The sequence below is a fragment of the Athalia rosae genome, chromosome 8 (genome assembly GCF_917208135.1).
Source record: "Athalia rosae chromosome 8, iyAthRosa1.1, whole genome shotgun sequence".
In the NCBI taxonomy this organism is placed as follows: Eukaryota; Metazoa; Arthropoda; class Insecta; order Hymenoptera; family Athaliidae; genus Athalia; species Athalia rosae.
In genome coordinates this window covers 4,015,415-4,035,928 of record NC_064033.1, presented here as the reverse complement: position 1 = coordinate 4,035,928, position 20,514 = coordinate 4,015,415, and the positions used below count along the sequence as shown (strand labels likewise).

The 20,514-nt window shown below is 38.4% G+C and overlaps 3 protein-coding genes across 7 annotated transcripts; all 3 read right to left on the bottom strand.

The window, feature by feature from the left end:
* Nucleotides 1–195: 195 nt before the first annotated feature.
* Nucleotides 196–2,415, bottom strand: LOC125501996. The gene has a single exon (XM_048659349.1). The coding sequence runs from the start codon at nucleotides 2,168–2,170 to the stop codon at nucleotides 611–613; it is 1,560 nt and encodes a 519-aa protein (XP_048515306.1). The 5' UTR covers nucleotides 2,171–2,415; the 3' UTR covers nucleotides 196–610.
* Nucleotides 2,416–3,598: 1,183 nt separating this feature from the next.
* LOC105685001 (tyrosine-protein phosphatase non-receptor type 2) lies at nucleotides 3,599–11,414 on the bottom strand. 3 transcript variants are annotated; one of them, XM_012398787.3, is made up of 9 exons: nucleotides 11,147–11,413; nucleotides 10,239–10,400; nucleotides 9,893–10,155; nucleotides 9,579–9,804; nucleotides 9,344–9,496; nucleotides 8,776–8,953; nucleotides 8,497–8,707; nucleotides 8,305–8,415; nucleotides 3,599–3,797 (listed from the first exon to the last, which is right to left on the bottom strand). In XM_012398787.3, the coding sequence occupies exons 1-9, from the start codon at nucleotides 11,231–11,233 to the stop codon at nucleotides 3,731–3,733; spliced, it is 1,458 nt and encodes a 485-aa protein (XP_012254210.2). In that variant the 5' UTR covers nucleotides 11,234–11,413; the 3' UTR covers nucleotides 3,599–3,730. The 3 variants fall into 3 exon arrangements, with proteins under 3 accessions (XP_012254210.2, XP_012254208.2, XP_012254209.2); XM_012398785.3 differs by lacking the exon at nucleotides 3,599–3,797 and having other exon boundaries at nucleotides 4,126–8,415; nucleotides 11,147–11,414; XM_012398786.3 differs by lacking the exon at nucleotides 3,599–3,797 and having other exon boundaries at nucleotides 4,126–8,415; nucleotides 9,347–9,496.
* A 350-nt stretch (nucleotides 11,415–11,764) lies between these two features.
* On the bottom strand, nucleotides 11,765–18,655 carry LOC105684976 (abasic site processing protein HMCES). Of its 3 annotated transcripts, none has more exons than XM_048659359.1 (6): nucleotides 18,441–18,655; nucleotides 13,300–13,531; nucleotides 12,885–13,199; nucleotides 12,702–12,809; nucleotides 12,484–12,635; nucleotides 11,765–12,391 (listed from the first exon to the last, which is right to left on the bottom strand). In XM_048659359.1, exons 1-6 carry the CDS (start codon nucleotides 18,566–18,568, stop codon nucleotides 12,259–12,261), a joined length of 1,068 nt encoding a protein of 355 aa, XP_048515316.1. In that variant the 5' UTR covers nucleotides 18,569–18,655; the 3' UTR covers nucleotides 11,765–12,258. The 3 variants fall into 3 exon arrangements, with proteins under 3 accessions (XP_048515316.1, XP_048515317.1, XP_012254160.2); XM_048659360.1 differs by lacking the exon at nucleotides 18,441–18,655 and adding an exon at nucleotides 16,812–17,206; XM_012398737.3 differs by lacking the exon at nucleotides 18,441–18,655 and adding an exon at nucleotides 13,706–13,959.
* Between the last annotated feature and the right edge of the window lie 1,859 nt (nucleotides 18,656–20,514).

The window sequence follows — 20,514 nt, the reverse complement described above, 5'->3', positions numbered from 1 at the left end:
AACCTCTATCGCGAATGATTCAAGAACTATCACCGGAGCGCAGCGAGCCTGAATCCTTCCTCTTTTTGCCCTCTGCTGGTTGCAATCGACAGTTTCGACTTTCGACCCCCCGCGAGGACTTGGAATTTTTAAAACGATCGATCAACCCGACACCATGATGTTTGGTATGGAAAAAACCTTATTAACTCACCGTGTCGGGTTATCAGTAACTACACACCGCTTGCGAACTTATTGTTAGTTGAACTCCCCTAAAAGCCTTTCACTCAATAATATATGGTTATTTACTGGCGGAAAATCCATACCAAGTTCGTCACATTCGTGAGCGTTTATTTTCACGGAGACTCCTACGATTTCACGCGTCATGATTTCGCTATATTTTATACCATCGTATGACTGTACGTTGCACGTGCACCTATGCAGGTGTAAATCGATATTGAACGTAACTCGCTATAACGAGTGTAAAAGCAGTCTTGAGGCCGAGTTCTACTTTTCAATGGGTGTTTAAAAGTAGCTATGTTCTTTTACTTATATGCGTATACGGCTGCGTGAATTATGACTTTATACACGTCGCACGCGAACATATTTAATATGGACAACAATTAAATGTTTTCTAAAAGATCCCTAAGAATTTCCCTGGACTACAGGCGGGTAGTTGGCATTGTTTTTCCTCCATTTCCGTCTCAGCCATGGTACAATCGTGAACGCAATGTCTCCATCGTATTTGTCGACCCTTTCCGCACGTCACGCTACAGCTACTCCAATCCGTCCATTTATCCCATTTCTTACGATGGTTTCGTTTGCTCCTATTTTTTTTAGAAGCTTGTCTGCGACTCAGTATCCTGTTGCCCGATTTTTCTTGCCCAACTTTTGTGACGTCTGATTTGGCAGTTTTACCGATGCAATTAGTTGACTCACGGCTCGTTTCTCTGGTAATATTTCCCGCATCTGCATCGAAGCTGCTCGTTGTATTCGATAAATTGTCTTGAGAAGATTTCTTTGCGTTATTTTTAGCCTCGTTACTCTCGCCATCGGTGTCGACGTACTTTCCTAGTTCATCAACCTTGTCAATTAATTTCTCCATCAAATCCTTTATTTGTTCTACAGATCTCGTCGCTTTTCCCCTGCGCAGTTTAGATACAGGTGCAGATTTCCGATGGATACGATTTTCGCAAAATGGTCTAGGGGGCTCGCGTACGTCGTCGTAATACCTCAAATCTTCGTTTTTTTTCAAGTAACGTTTGCAATCCACGTGATTCGACGACGTCATTTTATGATCGTTTTCCAAACGCTCATGCCGTTTGAAACGAGCATTTTCCGATACTTCTCTCTTTTTCATATCGATCTCCGATTTGGGGTATCCAGAGTCCCTTTTTTCCACATGCCCCTCGACTTGGAGTCCGTCTACGATAGAAGAGCTGCGAAGTTTCGAAATCGTATTCAACTTTGGCAACGAAGGCATCAAAGCCCGAGTCTCACTCTGTTTGTCTACAGATTCGTCGGACTCAGTTTCTTCCGATTTCGAATGGGGCTTCTTGCGATTGGGCTTCTTACGATGTTTATGTTTGTGCGGTTTCGCGTGATACTTTTTCTTCGCTTCCCTATGAGTCCCAGAATTTCTATAGGAAGCGTGTCTTCTTCTAATCGTAAGCTTTCGGTGCAGATTATTGGCATCTAAAATTCGTGAGGGGATTCCAACGACTGCTGAACTCTTTTGCTTATTTTGTTTATCATCTTGATACCCTGAGGCAGCGTTCGAGACCAAAGTTTCGTTCTCGTTCTTCAGGTAAGATCTTGGGAACAGCATTTCGTAATTAAATCGTTTCTTTCTCATCCGTGTGACAGCAGAACTTGGATGAGGACTATCGTCAATGGATTTCGCGTGGGCGTCAGCGGAATTATTTTTTACATTGGATTTATATCCATCTCGAGATAAGTTATCCTGACCGTGATCAATCGAATCGAAAGAGTCAAAGTCACGAAATTCTCGTTTTACACGGACGTGTTGCATGTCTGCTACTGTATCTTGTGGAATAATAGGCCCATTCAAATTCAGCAGAGTTAATCTCTCAGTCGTTGCATTTTCGGGATTTAAGCTGGTAATCTCTGTAAAATCATATCGAAAGATTGCGTTTCTTATTATCAGAGATGGGATTAAATCTTTTTCACACATGTTCCTGTACGATTACCTCTGCAACCTATATTAGCAATACACAGAAATTGGATGACGATCCGTACCGCGAGCGAACGGTGTAAGAAATTGCGCATACCACAATTCACGGAATGCAACGTTCGTGTAACAAATCTTTCGTATCAAACACATGGATAGAGTATCAAATCTAGATTTATGTAGAGCAAAAACTTATAGGATCTGTCATTTAATGTCATATCCTATTTTAAAAATACGTCATCGCAAAAGTCTCGCATTTTCGTCAACGCTTTGTTTCAGAAATCTTGGCTTCGCTAGTTATCACTGAAATTCAAATGTATGTATATAGTTATAATGTGCTCGCTGTTGGTAAATGGCGCTGTAGTTAAGTGGCGCTGTGCGCCGTTGCATGCCGGGAGAAGAACGCTCAGTCGCGCGAATGTTGGAACTTTTCAGTTCAGTCTCGGGAGGCGATTAAGGTTCAGCGGCTATCTGTTTTCACCAATTTCTTATCTCGTATCAGTGTAATTTACCTCGAAATGCGCGATTATCATACATTAGAGCCAATTCAAAAGTAACTTGTGGAACTTTGAGTGCGGTATATCCATTGATCGTTTGTGTATCCGTGAAGGTGGCCGTGGAGCTCAAAACAAAACAGAAACTTCGTTCAAGTTTCAACGGTCGTTTGGCGGGCAACGCAACCGATTTGGACGCTGCGTCCTTTTCGGGTGTTTTATTGTTGATATCAAAGGTAATTATCAGTTATTTGTCTCAAATCGTTAATTAGAATCTATCGAAATCGAAATTTCTGGATTGTGGCGTCGATCAAGAATCTATATCAGTGAGAATACGATTATCATGCTAGTTGGCATTTGTTTTTTCAACAGTCCCGAGAATTCATGGTGCGCAATAGTTTGAATAATTTCATTACGCGTTCAAAATGTTATCGGTGCAGTTCAGTGATTATAATTGTGCAACTAAATTGGATTTGGATTATCATCTCATAAGTAGCCGAGAGGAGAGGAGTATGCAAAAAGGAGAAGAATTTCAGTCTAATGGTCAGCAGATCCAGAAAAAAGACAAGAGACAGAGAGGGTGAGTCGCATGCTTTGAATTTTCTAGCAATATTCTTTATCGAGTGGCACAGCGGTGCCACATTATGTCTATGTAATTGTATTTCTGAGCATGAGTTTGCTAGACATGTGCATTGTCGAGACATTGAAATTCTCAGTCAACGGTCGAGGTACGGAGCAAATGCGTCGATGAGAATGTGAGTTGCAATTAAAAATAGATGCGCTAGAACCGTAGGCAAGCTAGGTGTTATGTATCCGAGTTCTCTCCAACACGTACTTTTACAATGGCGATGGGAATTTAGAATTGCAGAGGAGTCAGGGATTGTCGTAGGTCTTGGAACGCAGAGACAGTTGTAGGAAATTGCATAAGACGCTGTTCTTAGTATGCTTTCGGTATCAAACAACGTGATTTATTCATCCATCAAGGTTTCATGTTTCAATTAAATAAATATTCTTTTCATCTTCGTTTTATATATATATTTGAAAGAAAAAAAAGGGCTTTGCTCGAGACTTAATTTGAAGATTCAGCTTCCTCGTGTACGCTCTCTGTCAGTTCGACGGTTTCGCTTTGTTTTGATCTGAAAGAAATCACTAGATGAAGATCACAGGTTGCGTGAGAAGATGGGTAGATGCAAGTTAACTTATACACACTAAAAGATAATTAGTTCTTCTAATTTTCATAGTAATTGACCACGATCTAATCATTCAAAAAATATGCAAATTCATCGATCAACTGTTTGACTAATAATGTCAGATACTAACATAGAGAATAACGCGATAAGTAGATGAGCGGTGATAAAATGAATCAATAATATAATGTGTTCCATCTTCCCTGGCAACATCTATACGCTAACATTCTACACAGATTGAGAGTATGCTAAAATTATTATACATTGCTCTGACAAATGAGAGCTATCCAATATTCTTGTTAATTTATTATCATTTTCAATCTAATAACAACAACTAAAAAGTACCCTAATACAACGATAACACCAAACAGTAATTTTTGCTATAAATGCAAGACTCTGTTACATGATTTCATATCGAATCTAAAAGGATTTTTTGTCACTTGTATAGATCCATGGTTATCATTGCTTATTGACGTTGTTATGTTTCCATACAAGTTGTTCCAGACAATTCTCCTAGTATGTTCAACTGTATCGTAGATTTGTCACGATATAAATACAATTACCATTCCAGATTCTCTCAATATTTTCTGTTTCATAATTCGTTTTTGTTAATTATACTATTCTAAGCAAAGAAAAACGTCAAAGAGCCAAAATAACATAATACAACAGATCAAATAATTGCTCTGCAATTCGAACAATTGGAGGGCTTATTTATTTATTATTTGTTTAGTATTGTCGGTTATCAAAGATTCCTTTCTTTAATCTTTTATTTACGTTTACTTTCAATTTTATTTTCATAGAATAGTTCTTCTATTTGTTGCGGCAGGGGTTTATACGCGTTTGTAACAGTACATCGTGTTTATCTTATATTTTTATGAATTGAGTTAGCGTAGATAGGCACTTTGCTATGTTCCAGATGTTCAGTGACTAATCAATAATTGCATTTTATCTGAATAATGATCGTACGTTTAACTACAATAGAAACAATGATGATGATGATGATAATATAATGAATTAAAATAATAATAAGGATTATGATATTAATAATAATGGCAATAACAGCAATCATAATGAAAATTGATATAATAATAATATTAATAATAATAATAATAATTATCCGAAGTTCGGAGTAAATTGTCAAAAAAATTATTCATAGTACAATTTTTCTATTCTTTTCTTTTCTCATACAAACTATGGAGTGTAGTTTATATATTTCTAATTTATTTCATTATTATTTTTCTTCATTACTCAATTTTTCATTGAAAAATGGTCAAAGTTATCATAGTGCTCTCATTAAAAATTTTACCATGCATTTAAAAAAAAAACAACAATGTATCGACATTGTACTTAGGATAATTGTGTTATGAGGGTGTCACATAGTGAATTCGCATCCTCAATTATTTACTTTATATATTCCCTAAAAAATTGTCACCTAAGATTTTTCTTTCGGGTGTTAGAGAAAGGATTACGATCAGCAAACATACATCTTTTATCCCGAAATCCTGCAGGGGTAATTAAATAATTACGTTGAAAGCGGTTTATCGTACTCAGTCTTTAGAATGCTTATTTACTGCGCTGATGATCAAGAGTTTTTTATCCGAATCAGCCCTCGATGTAATCAATTGTTTAGGTATTCTAATTCATTTGTCGAACAAAAGGAACTAAATAGTCATTTTGGAAGATAAACTCTTTGAGAAATAGGGAAAATCAGTGAAGCTTATTCAACAGCAAAACCTATGATTATTATTATTATTATTATTATTATTACTATTATTATCGTTAATATTATTATCTTTAATATTATTAATATTGTGATTTTTTTCGCTAATGAGATAAACCACAAAGAGTTAAATTTGATGAGAATGCTACGGTATTTTGCGTTTCCTATAATCCGTGAGCACGAATATACTGCAGATTATGAATGATGTAAACGTATCGTGTAATATAAGTATACTGCTTTGCCAATAGTACAGTAATACGTTTTATTCCAGCTTAAATCGCCAAAATTACAAAAATTAGGCCATTTTTTTTTATTGTTTTTTTTTTTTTATTTCCCTGTCGTTTAATAATTAAAATAGTTGCAGAATTCCAAACGAGTGTGTGTATTCTATTTACAAATAAGATTTGAAAATGAATAACTGAATAGTTAGTGTTTAATAAGAGGCCATTCGAACGAATTTGTTCCTTTCTTCTAGATTATTATGTATAAATATATATGTACACCTACATGTGTATTGTATAAATGAATTCGTTTGCGGAAATGCAACAAATGCATAAGAAAGACTTGTATAACGTGGATCGTTAGTTAATCAAGTTTTGAAATGCCTTTGAACTGTTGCTAAGCCCGAATGATACTCAAATATTGATATAGAGTGCCCATTATCTGCCTGAGGATACATCTGAATTACTAGAATTCGAGAATTAATTCCACAGTCAACGATCTGGTAACAAGTGCAAAGCTTGGTCAACTTCAATCTGGCTATTCGAAAAAATAAAATCTCATAATTATCAAAACTTCATATATCGATGATGATAATACGAGTCAATAATAATGTAATTATTTATCAGTAATCATTATAGTTATATATTCACAGCTCAAAATTAACAGTTTAGTTATTTTCTCTCGTATTTTTCTTCAAACATAGACAAGCCTGTCTAATTGGACTGATATTTAAAGTAATTTCAAATTCAGGAATGTTCAGTCAACGTCCAAATCATTTAAATCATTACTGTCAAACTTGCCCAATAAACAATCATCAATAGTTATATTACTTAAGAGATAATCGGTAGAACAAGAATTACCAGTTCACCCTTACAAAATAGAAATCAGACGCAATCGTACTGGATTTTTTTTTTTTTTTTTTTTTTTTTTAATTCTACAGTTCGTTTTCTACGAACATTTTTGCTGTATGTGCTTGAAGGCCACACGACAAGTTGCTATACAAAACACCCTGAGGACACGCAGTTACAACATGTTCGAAAAATTAGTTCTTCTTTTTAATTTTAATTTTCAATTTTATGTTTACTACCCGGATTTTTTTTTTTTTTTTTTTAAATAATTTACTCATTTTTTATTTTTAAATTTCATTTGAAGATTGAAAATTGTAAAGTTTTCAGAACAATTCACTGCTATTCATCGATTTTCTTAGTGCATCTTTTTTTTTTCAAATGTGCTTGCAGAACTCCCATAAGTTGCACTACATCGATTCAATTTTAAGAATTTTTATTGCTGAGCAACGCATTATTTCAATTTGTGAAGTACATTTCTTTTTTCTTGACGGTACCACTAGATATCATTTGCAATGATTTCTCTGCGTGATCAATAGTCAAATACTCTCTGCCGCCGTATCCTCCTAGCTCTGTTTTTTTCTCATCGTCTTTCTTTAACTCGTAGAGTAAAAATGATCAAAAAGGATCGCGTTCTCACGCTATCAGAGCAACCTAATCGCTGATGGATCGTTAAAAGATTCTTGCATTGATATTTTTTCTATAAACTTGGGTGAATCACAATATAAAAATACAAATACAAAGGTTTCATCTTTTTTCTGGGGTTCATCAGTCTCGCGACATCATACCATTTCGTGTTTTACCGAGTCAGTCAATTTCGTCCTCTGTAACTTTTTTTTCAACGGATAATATTTATCGACGATAAAAACGACCGATCATTTGATTTCTTTCTTCTTTTCTTTCTGTTTATGTTTTCTTTTTTGGGAACGTTTGAATCTTGGGTCAGTATGGTGTCAGTGGTAATCGAGTAATTAGATCTGGATACCTAGTTGTATAAAATTATTTCTACGTAAAGCTTGATGTAAGACTCTCTAAATGCTTAAATCTTATATTTGTTACGAACAAGGGGCTGATTAGTCGTGGGCAAGTTTTTTTTTTTCAAAATCCAGACTACATCATTCCTCTGTTGCTTAAGAGTGGCAAAGTATGCCTCCCAGGTTTGACATTTTATTAGCTCACACATCACAGATGGTGCCTATATTTAATCGATTGAATTACTATAGAATAACGCTTACAAGAAATTCGAGTTCCGCGAACGCCCCGTAAGTAACGTTTTGCGTTTTATACACCGAGTCGATATAACTCCGCGTAAACGATACTTTGAATTTCATCGAACAGATTTTAGAGTAGATCGTTATAAGAACCCACTCCCCCTGTCGCGTCACCTCCAATGCCGTACTTCTGTATTAAACTACTACTATCGAATATTTTACGCCGAGTATGATGATATAAGTAGGTATGTATTTCGAATTAGTTCGCGGTAGATTATTTCACCCGAAACACACTTGCCTTCGATTTTATTCGATGACCAATAATTCTGATCGCGCTTTACCTCTTTTATTCAAATTGGGTTTACTAGCCGCGAAGGTATAAGTACCCACAAAACGCGATAACACCCCCACCAACAATCGCTGCACCTATGCCTATTGAAAGGGGCTTAAATAGTGACCTCTTGAGCTGCTGCCATTCTTCCGTTTGCTTCTGCCGCCGTTTCATCTCTCGCACCTGAGCAGCCAGTCTCTCTTTCTTCTCCAAGTTACGCTGCCGTAGTTGATTTTTTCTAAAACCACACGTGAAAAATTTTGAATTAGTCACACTCGAAAACAAAAATGTATGTTCTATCGTATAAGTGGATACACACGTATCTGGATTAGACGATGGACTAGTTGCTTTGAAACAATTATCCAAGTCACTTTGTGGTTCCTCGGGCAGAGCCACGTTGTCGTTATTTTGGTCGTGTAGATTATTTTCAACCGAAGTGAAATTGGCTGGCGGAGGGCTCGTACTAGGTTCTGTGTAAGTAGGAGGTTCACTGGGCAATGGCTTATCCGGTGGCCCGCTCACGTCCTCGGCTAGTGAATTTTTCAACTATTAATAACGGTATCGGAAAAGCTGTAGAGTTGAATAGTCGAAGCAATACCATTTTCGCTAGATGGACTAGGATTCCAGTCTGACATCATCAGTGACTCGCCTCTTGGTGGTGGCTGTGGAGGCGTGTCATCTTCATCTTCCTCTTCTTCCACTTCTTCCACTAACGAATCGCTTATGTTGTTGACAAGATCGTAGCGATTGTTCAGTATCTCATTTGTACCAATGTTCTGGAAAGAGTGAATCATTCAGCATTTTTGGAGAATTTAGATTTTTGCCACAGTAGTACAATGCTATTAGTAAACAGATTCGTCAATTCAATTCAAATTCAAAAGATATCTTATTGATATTTCTCATCTAATTGTCAAGTTGCACACACTTCTTTTCCAAAGAATTTGCAATATCCGATTCTGAAAAGCTTGTCAGATACAAAAAATGGTTTATTCTGGAATCTAATCGATTTTTAACGATTGTGTTAATCGTTTTCTGATCAGACCAACTTGATTCAATTTTTTCAACAAAGATCACAAACGAAACGATGACTATACTCCGGGAATTTATTGGCTGTAGTTGTACAAATAACTAATAGCAATGTGCTACCGTGAATTGGTATTAGTTACCACGTTGTTGGACGGCAACTGCTTGGCCCCTTCTATTATTGCTTCATAGGAGAAACGTAGTTGATCCGGGGTTTGAATTAAACCCATCCGATACCGTCTCATTTCTAACAATACATCTCGAACATTCACTGAGTTTAGACCATTTTCCTCTATCTGTGGACATTTTCGGTTATTAACATCAGACCCTTTGCGATTTGCAATTGAGATTTTTTATCAACCTTAAAACTGGACTCACCAGTACTAGGCATGAATCAACCAAACAAAACGTCCCCGATCGACCGATGCCTGCGGAACAATGGATTACAGGCGGACCAACGTTTTGGTCCAAAGCTCCTGACTGCCTAACATCGGCAAGGAATTGTAAAAAGGCTGTAGGGCTCTGCGGCACACCAAAATCCGGCCACATTGTGTAATGGAAATGCAATATTTCTCTACTTTCCTTTGACTCTACGTCTGTCAGTCTGTGTGAAGATGAGTTGAAATTAATAACCGGTGAATCAAAATATAAAACTCTACAAATAACATGAATTCCTAGTAATATTAACTGACCTTAGTATTCTGGTCGTGTAATGGGATGCATCGGTTTTGCTAATGTATTCTACTTTTAATCCAACATCTGGGAACATCATAGTGTGGTTGGAAGATCCTTCCAGAGGCCAATACTGATAACATTTAACTTGACTCTTCTCAATAACTTTGTTCAACATCAGCACAGCCTTAGAATTCTGTTCCCATACCATTAGCCAGAAGTGCCCGGCAGTATTTGACAAAGGTCCTTGTGTCAAAATATATTGCCGATGGGCCCTTTCCATCTGTAGGTGAAAATAATTGAGAAATGAAATTGTTCTTTTAGAAGATAATTATCACTTGTAACAAAGAATAATATGAATTTTACCTGTACAAGGTTGGCATTGATGTAGTCGCAAGGACCTTTTTTGAGCACAATCCTAGTATGATCGTAAGGCGCAACATCTCTGTAGCGGTTGAATACTCTGTGTTGTGGTTTTTTAGATTCATTGCAAGTATAGGCATAGTTTCCGCATTCGTTACGTATGTGCTATGAAACAAAAAAAATAGATGAGTTGGCGGAGTGTTTGAGCATGATCCAAGATTGTTGATCCAAGCCAAGTGGGAGACAGAGGAAGTCGAAGAGGAGACGTTAGTCAGGCTTAATAATAAAAAATACCAGGATACGCATTAATGTGTCATCCGACTGTTTGTTTTAAACATCGCAGCACTTGCTGGTGGTAGTGCAAATCTTAACATGTATTTATCTATCCGAACAATTACACACGAACGCATGTACGTTCTTACACACGCGAGGTGAAAGTTGTGTAGTAAATTGGCTCCCCCACAATGAATCCTCGGTGTAGATGCGTGCAATTTTTACAACGTAAGGTACTAAAGTCATAAGAAGGCGGTCGGTCAGCAGTTGGTTAAATCTATGAAATGGGGCAGTGGTTAACACGCGACATTGCAGCGGTATTAACAATTATCCGGAGTAACTACGTATAACATAGATAGTTGGGTATTAAAATAAAAAGTAAAAAAATTAAAGTCGGGCAAATGTAAAGCGCCGCCGAATTTGTCGAAAAAATAGAAGTAACTCGGAGCTTCGGCGATGAAGATGGTGATTTTTCGGGGTAGTCGCCCGCAGCGTAATTTATTTAATTTAATTTTCTTTACAATAATTCGTGAGTCGCAAATGCCGGGCGAGAAGAGCGAGAATTTCATCGAGAGGAAGGAGAGGAGGAGATGAAATGATAAAGCGCGACGAGCGAGGAGATATTTTTTGTTGGCTACCTGATAGAGAACTGGCCAGGCCTCTTTGGAGTTGATCTCCAAATATTCCGTTTCTACGTTACTCGTACCACCCGTTTCACTGGTCATTTTGTACCCCTGTTTTCACCCGTCAATCACTGCCAATTTAATCCTCGTTTCCGCAAATACTTAAACTCGACAAGCCATATGAAAACGTGATTTTCGCAGTTAAACTCCGGACGAACACAGGGCACACTTGGGGCACACGGCACACACACTCCGCCAGATCCAGGCCAGGCCGACCGCTGCCAACGCAAAACTCAACGCCCGCATAACCGTGCGGTGCTGACATCTCGGGGGTACCGCCACTTGATGATCGCATGCCAATGCCACCGAGCTATGAGCTATGCACGCGATGCAACGCGATGCAACACGCAACGATGCAACCTTACATGCACAACGATGCAGCCGCGCGATTCCGCCCTTGATGCTGTCGACCGTGGAGAACTTAACTTTTCCTATTCTAATTTTATTTCCCCATGTCCGTGACGATGTGGGACGAATGAAACGAGAGCAATCGGTCAAGTCAAAGTAAAACGAGCTGTGCGAATGCGTTTCTTTCATTATTTTATAGGGAATGCGAATAGAAACATCTGCATATGAAAAAGCAGAATAATCTTTATTCATTGAACGTAAAAAAATACACGTCATACGTAAAATTGAATGAGTCTTCTCGGATTCTTTGCTCAATCGAATACGGTCATTATCAATGACTTGGCACAGAATTATTCACGCGAGAATCCGCTGTTGCAAATTTTAATCTTAGCGTATCGTATTACATTATCAACATTTGTACTCTGGATCAACGTTAGATTAATATTCAAGAAAGTTATCTTAAAACTATGATTTTACTGTCACAAAAAGTAAGTCTAGGTGGACGAACTTTACATTTATGATATATATAAAAAATACAAAAAAAGAAGGAAGAGAAAAGAAAGCTCTGCTTATAATCAGAAATAATTTGTCGCAATTTACACGACTAATATCATTAGGAAACTAGTGACTTTGGCTTTCGATGGCTTGTACAAGTGTTACAGCCCGAGATTACGTCTGTTACAAAACCTACTTTATATGTTGGATAAAAGAGCATTAGTTTACATCAGCTTTGAACGTTTAACATCGGGCTCCGAGCAATCATCATCGGATGATTTTTTTTTATCGGTCGACATGCGTCCCGTTTTCAACCAGGATGCCATCAAACCAGAAGGAGCAAGCTTCTTCTTCTCTCTAAAAAAAACCAAATAATCGAAATGGAATTATTCTGCTCGCATAAATTTTTAGATTTTTCAAAATGCACATCTCATTGTTAGTATGCGTACTCCAACTTGATAGGGTGATAGCAAGTATCACTTTTGAATCGCGAATTATTGACTGCTGGATCTACGGGGTGCCATTTAAGAGTGTCTTCGGTTGGTCCGTGTAAATTTTTGATAGCCTTTGTCGCTGGAATACTTTTGTCATCGAGCCAGTCCTATAATATACATATGAAGCAGTTGAATAAGACGATTGTGAGTATAATCAGCGGTGTTATACTCACGGAAATTTCTTTTTCGGTTTCCAAAAACACTGGAGTTCGATCATGCAACCATGATAAAACGTTGTTGGCATCGGTAGTTATCATTGAACAGCTGTATATTTTTTTTTTCTACAAAGCAAGTTGGAAAAATTTTTTCTTCAATAAGCCCAAATATGGTTGTTGGGTAAAAATTGATAGTAATACCTCAACAGTTAACCAGGAATCAAATATTCCAGCTAGTTTCAAAAGCTTTATTCCATTCCAGCCATTCTCCATGGACCACTCGTTTTTCCAAGTGTCTCTATCTTGAATTTCAACACCATCATTTTGCTTAGAGTAAATAAAATAGGGTTGTTTTGGGTCTGACTTATTTTTATTCTTGGTCTTCCATTCGTAGTAACCTTCGCATAATATTACACATCTTTGACCTTGGGTTAATGGCTGGGAATATAATTTTGATTCCAATAAACCCTCAGATCGCGCATTGTGAGTGGTCATGCTGTGTTTTCTATAATCACCCTGTTGGAAAATTATCTTAAAAATATATATGCTTTATTTCTGAAGTGAAGATACTAGAAAAACAAAAAAATGATTTCAGTCACATGGGAATTTAGTTGACCTTGTGCCATCGCGGTATCATTCCCCATATCATGGGATGTAAGACTTGCTTTTCTTTAGATTTAAAATGACTGCCCGAAACGATGCAAGGAGTCACATCTCTCGGTGCTAGATTGTAGGACGGACTGTAGCCTGTCATTCCATCCCCAATATCGCTTGATTGCCAAGATAACTGTTTGAATTTCTGCTCTTTGTATCCACAAGAGCCACATATCTCGTTCGAGTCCAATGTACTAGAAGCAGAAACGCATACAACTCTTAAACTATATACCTCATTGTCAGTCATTCGCGCTTCGGTGCTTCTCGCCGTCTTGCCTCATGGTTTTTCCAGACGGCATTCTACGCTCTAATTATTATAATCGTCGTAATTAGCCGAGGATAGAGCATAAGCCTCGTTAGGAACTCACCAGGCATACCTCCCGCACATTTTGTTACAAAATATGTCGACAACGTGTTATTCTCTTGTTGTTATTTATTTTTATTTCTTAATTTTTCAAATAAAACTCTCCCTAAAGATGCTGGTTTGAAATGATGTCGATTATTTAGCACGTTTCAAATACAATTTAAAGTTTTCACCGTTGCAAGTGTTTGCTAATTACGATTAGGTTGTTGGCATGTTGACACTTTTGACACGTGTATGTCAAGCTGCTTCAGATGTCACTACAGTCTGGACCTAGACCTTTAATTTTTAAACTAACATCCTATCTTACGAGTAATGACAATTGATGGCGCCACATAACTGAATCGCGGCAAAGCTTGCAAAAATATAATTGTTCAATGAAAAATTAAATAACTCTAGCGTTATTTTACAAAAGTTCCACCAAAGTTACATATTTCTCGACTCTAATTGGTGAAAATGTGTATGGATTCGTGCCTCTATCAATGTGGTGAGAAAATAAATTCATATGTTCGTAGCAAACTAGTTAGCATAAAGGTATGATTCTACTGCGTACATTACAATGGAAAATCTTGGCAGGAAGACCAAGGGGGTAAAAAGAACACGTTATTTTTATGGAGACGCACGTTATTAATATACATTTTATTCTTATGCCACTGCTTGTATTACATTCTGTGAAACTCAAAGAGGTAGTGCGATTCTTTTTCATTATTCTCGTCTTTATTCCTTCGATGTACGTATATTGCAATTCAAATAGAGAGATCTGTGTTGCTTCTGCTACTGCTGCAGCGAAAAAAATAATATTTTCGAAGTCTTGATATTCAGTAGCATGCCACATTGATGAATTGAGAACAAAGAAATTGAGAACTGAGTTATCGCTAAATAGCAATTTCAAAAATACTCCATGTTTGGCCTAAAAATTGAAAAAATCCAGAGGGGTACACCAAAATTTTGGGCCAGAAATGAAGTATGTTCGAAATTGATCATATGACACTTTTCTTACGTATTTTGCAAGAAAGAATCCGAATTTGAAAGGAAAATTGATCCATCTCGAAAAATGATCGAGACATCACTATTTTTTTGCTTTTTTTGGCATAAATTTGAGGATATCTCTGCGTCAAAATATTCGAATTTCTCGGTCTACGAGGGAGTCCGAGCTTAGCTGGAGTCAGGTAGCCACGAGCGAGGGGTCTTGTTGTGGGGCGTCACCTCTGCACAGCCCCCAAGGTGACGTCTCATAACAAAGCGCTACGCTGCTGGCTACGCTGACTCCAGCAAAGCTCGAGTTTGCTCGTAGACCAAATAATTCGAATATTTTGACGCATGTGTGGATTGCAACGACTCAAAGTGGGTCTACGACTAAAACCAATCGATATGTCTTCATTTTTCTGCCCCCAACAGCGAATAATTGATGATTACTCGATCGATTGCATGAGTAGATGATTTTGGCTTTCAGATTCGGATTCCTGAGCTGATTATATGTAAGATTACCCTTGAAAAGCCAAAAAAAAATTCGATTTTTGAGCAAAGAATAAATAATTTTTTTAATTGGGTTTTATATGCTATTCTTACGTATTTTGATCTCAGGAATCCGAATCTAAAAGAAAAATCGACCTGTCTATAAAATTGACCGAGTTATCGCCAATTTCCAGCTTTTTGGGGTCAAAAATAAAAAATTTATTTCTTGGTCTATTTGAATGTAATTTGAGCTCAGGAATCCGAATCCGGATGAAAAATTGATCTATCTATGAAATTGATCGAGTTATCGCCGTTTTTATGCATTTTTTTGCATAAATTTGAGGATATCTCGAAGGGAAAATTTTGTAGCTCAATTTGGACAACGGATTCGTGTTCCTGAGGTCAAAATACGTAAGAAAAGTGCCATACGATTAATTTTAAAAAATAAAAATTTTTGGTCAAAATTTGAAAAAATCCAAAGGGGTACCCCTTGACAAAATCTCAAATTTTGACCAAAAATTTTTATTTTTTGAAATTGATCGTATGGCACTTTTCTTATGTATTTTGACCTCGGGAACACGAATCCGTTGTCCAAATAGAGCTACGATTTTTTCCCTTCGAGATATCCTCAAATTTATGCCAAAAAATGCGATAATTCGGCGATAACTCGGTCAATTTCATAGATGGATCGATTTTTCTTCCAGATTCGGATTCCTGAGCTCAAATTACATTTAGATAGACTATAAAATCAATTTTTCGTTTCTGACCCCAAAAAGCTGAAAATTGGCGATAACTCGGTCAATTTTAGAGATAGGTCAATTTTTCTTCCAAATTCGGATTCCTGGGGTCAAAATACGTGAGAAAAGCGTGATACGATCGATTTTTAGAATACTCCATTTTTGGCCGAAAATTTTGGGGTCAAGAATCAAAATTTTTTCTCATTCCGGTTATTATGGTATTCTTATTCGAAATTCTTGAGTTTTCGGAAATTTCTAGCATCCGGAAATCCCGTTTTCTCGTCATAAGTGAAAAAACGGTAGAGAAAAAATTCTTTTCAGTATTCAAGCTCGCATTGTACGTTGTCCGAAAAGAGCTCTCAGCAGCCCTAATCGCGAGACTCGGCGCCAGCAGACCCTACAGCATCATTTTAAAACCCTACGAGGGTCTCAGGGCGGTTAGAACACGGGGAACTGCTCAAACCAGATATCCTCATGAATTCTTTGAACACAACTCTCCCTTTCTTCTTTTACAAGTCCTCAAAATTTTTCCATCCTCAACCAATACACCAGCTATTAACTCATTGTCAGTGGTTCGGGCGGGAATAATGCGGATAAATTTCTCACGATCTCGTTGAATATCGGCAACGTGTGCGTGGGTCAAAAAAATTCACAGCTACATCGTACGAAGAAATTAACAAATCTCATTTATTTCTCTCTCAAAGAAACAAATTCCACCGTCGGCTACGTGGAACGGATAACAACTACGTACGTGCGCTGGGTGTCTGGAATTTGGGAATATCCCGACCGCGGATGGGATAAAATCAGGGGTTACTTCACACGCGAACTTTAATGGTATAAAACCGCTGAAAACTTGCACGCGTGTACGTACGTACGTAATTTCAACTACGGAAGTAACTTATAGGCCAGAAATAGACTTACGCGTAACGTCGCGCGGCGGGTAGGTGTATACAAGTACGTACAATATACATCACGCAACCGTGTCACACGGTAAAACCTGAGGACGGGTTATGCGGTTTCTGAATCCCATAGCGCGTAGACGCGTCCCGAGTAATTTTATTTTATTTCTTTTCTTTTTTTTCTTTTAGTTTAGTTTGTTTTTGTCACGAGAGATGATCGTCTTCCCGTATCTCATATTATGTCATGTACACAAAATGTACAATACGTCCACGTTGCACGCTCTCCGGTTTCTCTGCGACGACGTCATCCGCAACGCGTCTCCAGGTATTTCGCGTACACCCGATCACAATGACTACCCGCGAGAACGCAAGACTCTCAAAAGTATACACCAACGCTTCGCGAGGGGTATATCAATTTGCGTGGATTATTGTTATTGTTTTTTGTTTTTTTTTTTTCTACGCTGCCGCACCGTACGCAGGACATACGTAACTGCATATAATATATTATGACGTGCACAGGCGTGTACGCACTCGGCGTAACGCACAGATATATGTGTGTATACGAAAGTTTATTGCTTTTACGCTCACGGTGAGAGGGAGATATAATTCGGATATGGAATCGGCGGTGCATCATCGCCGTGCAGTTAGGAGCGTCTTTTAAACGAATTCCATTAAGATGCGGAGACACGTTTGCGGTCGTTGCGGGGGCGAGAGGATTTAGAAAATTCACGCTTTTACGGGGCTGACGCATCTATCTCCGCCGCCGCCACGCATAACGCGTCGTACACGCGATATACATACGTATACGTACGTACGTATAATGTATATATATGGAAGATACCGCGCGACGTGAAACCGAGAATACAACAACGTCGTACTATGGGAAACGAAAAAGATGATCGAACGAAAGAATTGAAATCAAAATAGAAAACTACTCGCGGTCGATGCGCGAATTATTTTTCTATGGCATCCCCGGTTACGGACCATATAACTGAACCGTATGTACGTATGTATACAGTATACCGGTATCACCGAACACCGATAGTTTAATATCGAAAATAAAAATAAAGGATACGAGCTACCCGCGGCGATGAATCGCGAATCGTGTCCGACGGTGTGCCGAAAGAACGACGATTTCGCGTGAGAATTTTTCGAATGAATGAACGCGCGAGAAGTGTAACGGCGAAAAAAGCGTTACACGTACCCACTGCACCGTGTGCCGTGTGTCGGGTGTATCGCGATCCTCGGATGAGATTGTCAAGGCCCCGAAGACAAGGAAAAGGAAAAAAATAAAAGAAAAGTTAAAGAAAGGCGAGGATATGGGTGTTCGTTCAAGGTGGACAGGTATTTTTCAGCTGTCCCTCCGGAGGTATGACCGGTGCGAGGAACAACGCTTATTATATTATGTATGTATGTATACACTGTATGTACATTAGTCGTGAATTATCGCGTACACACCTACCTACGTTTATTCACCTGCACGTGAAAAATTTTCTCCTCGTCGCCTTAAATTTATTTCTTTTCATTTTCCCCAAATTTCGGGGACACCGACGTGTCGTCGTAGAATTTTCGACGCGTTTCCACGGGTAGTTCTCGTTTTGTTTTTGTGTGTTTTCTTTTGGCTTTGTTTTCGTTACGTATACGTACGTACCTTGCTCGGACGAGGTATGTTTTGATCGTGGAACGTCGTCGTCCACCGTTGCACCGCCGCGTGTCTCCGGACGCCCGGTTACGTACGTGCGGGTACAGAGTGGGTATACCGATGTGTGCGGTGGCCATAAGGCGTTTGGAGGGGCCCGGTTAGGTCACTCCTCTTCCCTCTTCCCTCTTTTCTCCTCTTTCCTCCTCTTTCCACCGTCTGAATACCGAGGAGATTCTAGAGTCCTCAGTAACCGGCGATGGCTCGACAGTCGTCGTCGGACCTGCAAAGCCGCCGCTAATTTAACGCACCGACGTGTCGCGAAAGTAGCGTTTTTCCTCCGACCTCATCCCCGGCCACTTTCGGTTTTTAACTTTCATTTTTTGTTTACGTTTGTTTGTTTCTTTTTTTTTCTTTCTTCTTCTTCTTATTTTTGGTTTCTCGAACCACGTCGACGTCTCGCGGATCTACGAAATGTGCCGAAGATGTGCAAGTTTTACACCGACGTTCACGTGCGACCGTCGTAACGAAAGTGTCGAAAATTGTTCCTTGTTAAATTACCTGTAAATAATTTTCTCAGTCAATCAAGGATTGAAGAAAGATTGAAAAAAATCATCGTCTGAAATATTTGACCAAATTACACCAGCGGAGTGTGCGTGGTGCGGTGGGGTGGGGAATAATTTCGACGAGTTTTCGATTACGTTATCGAAGAAACGTATTATAAATTGGACAGATTTTTCCGATCGATCGTTTATCGGTCTTTATCAAAAAAAGGTAACGCAGTTTTTTTTTTTTTTTTTTTCCCCCCGTTACTTATTCGTAATCTAAAAGTTCAATTTTATTTCAATCGTGTCTTCTCATCTTACCGACTTCCCTCTCTTTTTTTTTGTCATTTCTTTTTCTCTTTTTCTGTGTCACACATACCTACGCAACTCTTACGCATTTCTAGGTGCGCGCGTTAGAGTGTGTGCGTACTTAATTACAACTATATACCTATGTAGGTATTCTTCTTTCGTCAGAGTTTCCCGGCCGCGCGCCAAACGCAATACCTAATGTCTGGACTGCGCGTACATATACCTATACATATGTTGTACATATACTCCTATCTTTATTATGTACCGTGACAATGTACGTACATATGTATATCGCACGAAAACGTGTTGATTATCATTAATTTTCAATAATGAGAAATGTCAAGCGTGCATTCGAGTTCTTTTTTTGGGGGGGGTTTATTGTCCGATGACAAATCGAATAAATAAATTTCTGACAACATTTCTTTGCATAATTGTATTGCTGCACGGTATATTTCAGTTTCGTGATAATTAACGTTGAAGTGTCGGAGCAATAAGAAAAAAAAGGAATAAAAATTTTTCCGGTATGTTTGAAAGAAAAAAAACATTAAATTGTGCGTAGGTTTTTATCGGAAGTATTTCGCGTTGGCGCGCTCTTTGGAATCGTACAATGTCACGCACGGCAGTGTAATTCAATTCTCAATTGGTGCGAAAGAATATACGATAACGTTTCAAGTGGTTAAATTATGCGTACAGATCTTATTCAACTTCGTTTAACAGAAATTCAAACTGTTTTCCGACCTCGACGAATGAAAATTTTATAATCAACAAAATTGCGATTAAAAACTGAGAATCGATAATCGAGTCAGAAACTGCGGCAGCATCCGTCGCTCAACGTAAACAACGATCTCCTTCCCTTCGTTCTTCCGACAATTTTTCTACCATTTTTTCTTTCCCATTTACACATTACAGTGTATGAAAATAGATGGTTTTCCATCGCGTTCGGATCATCCGTTGTTCCAACGTTTTTTCCCCGGATCAAGTCACCTTAAATTTCGAATCGAAGTATTTCTGGGATCGCTCTTGACAGATCGGTCGCGCACGTGGCTGAGACACGTGGCCCTTAGACGCGCGTATATCACACTGTACAACGTACTGTACACACACACGTAGCGCGTACGGTCCTCCGTGGAGCTTCTTTTTCGACTAGATCAATTTATATCGTACCTACATACCCGGAATATAACGGTGGGGGCCACTGTATATCTGTGTACTTATACGTCCTCTACGATACG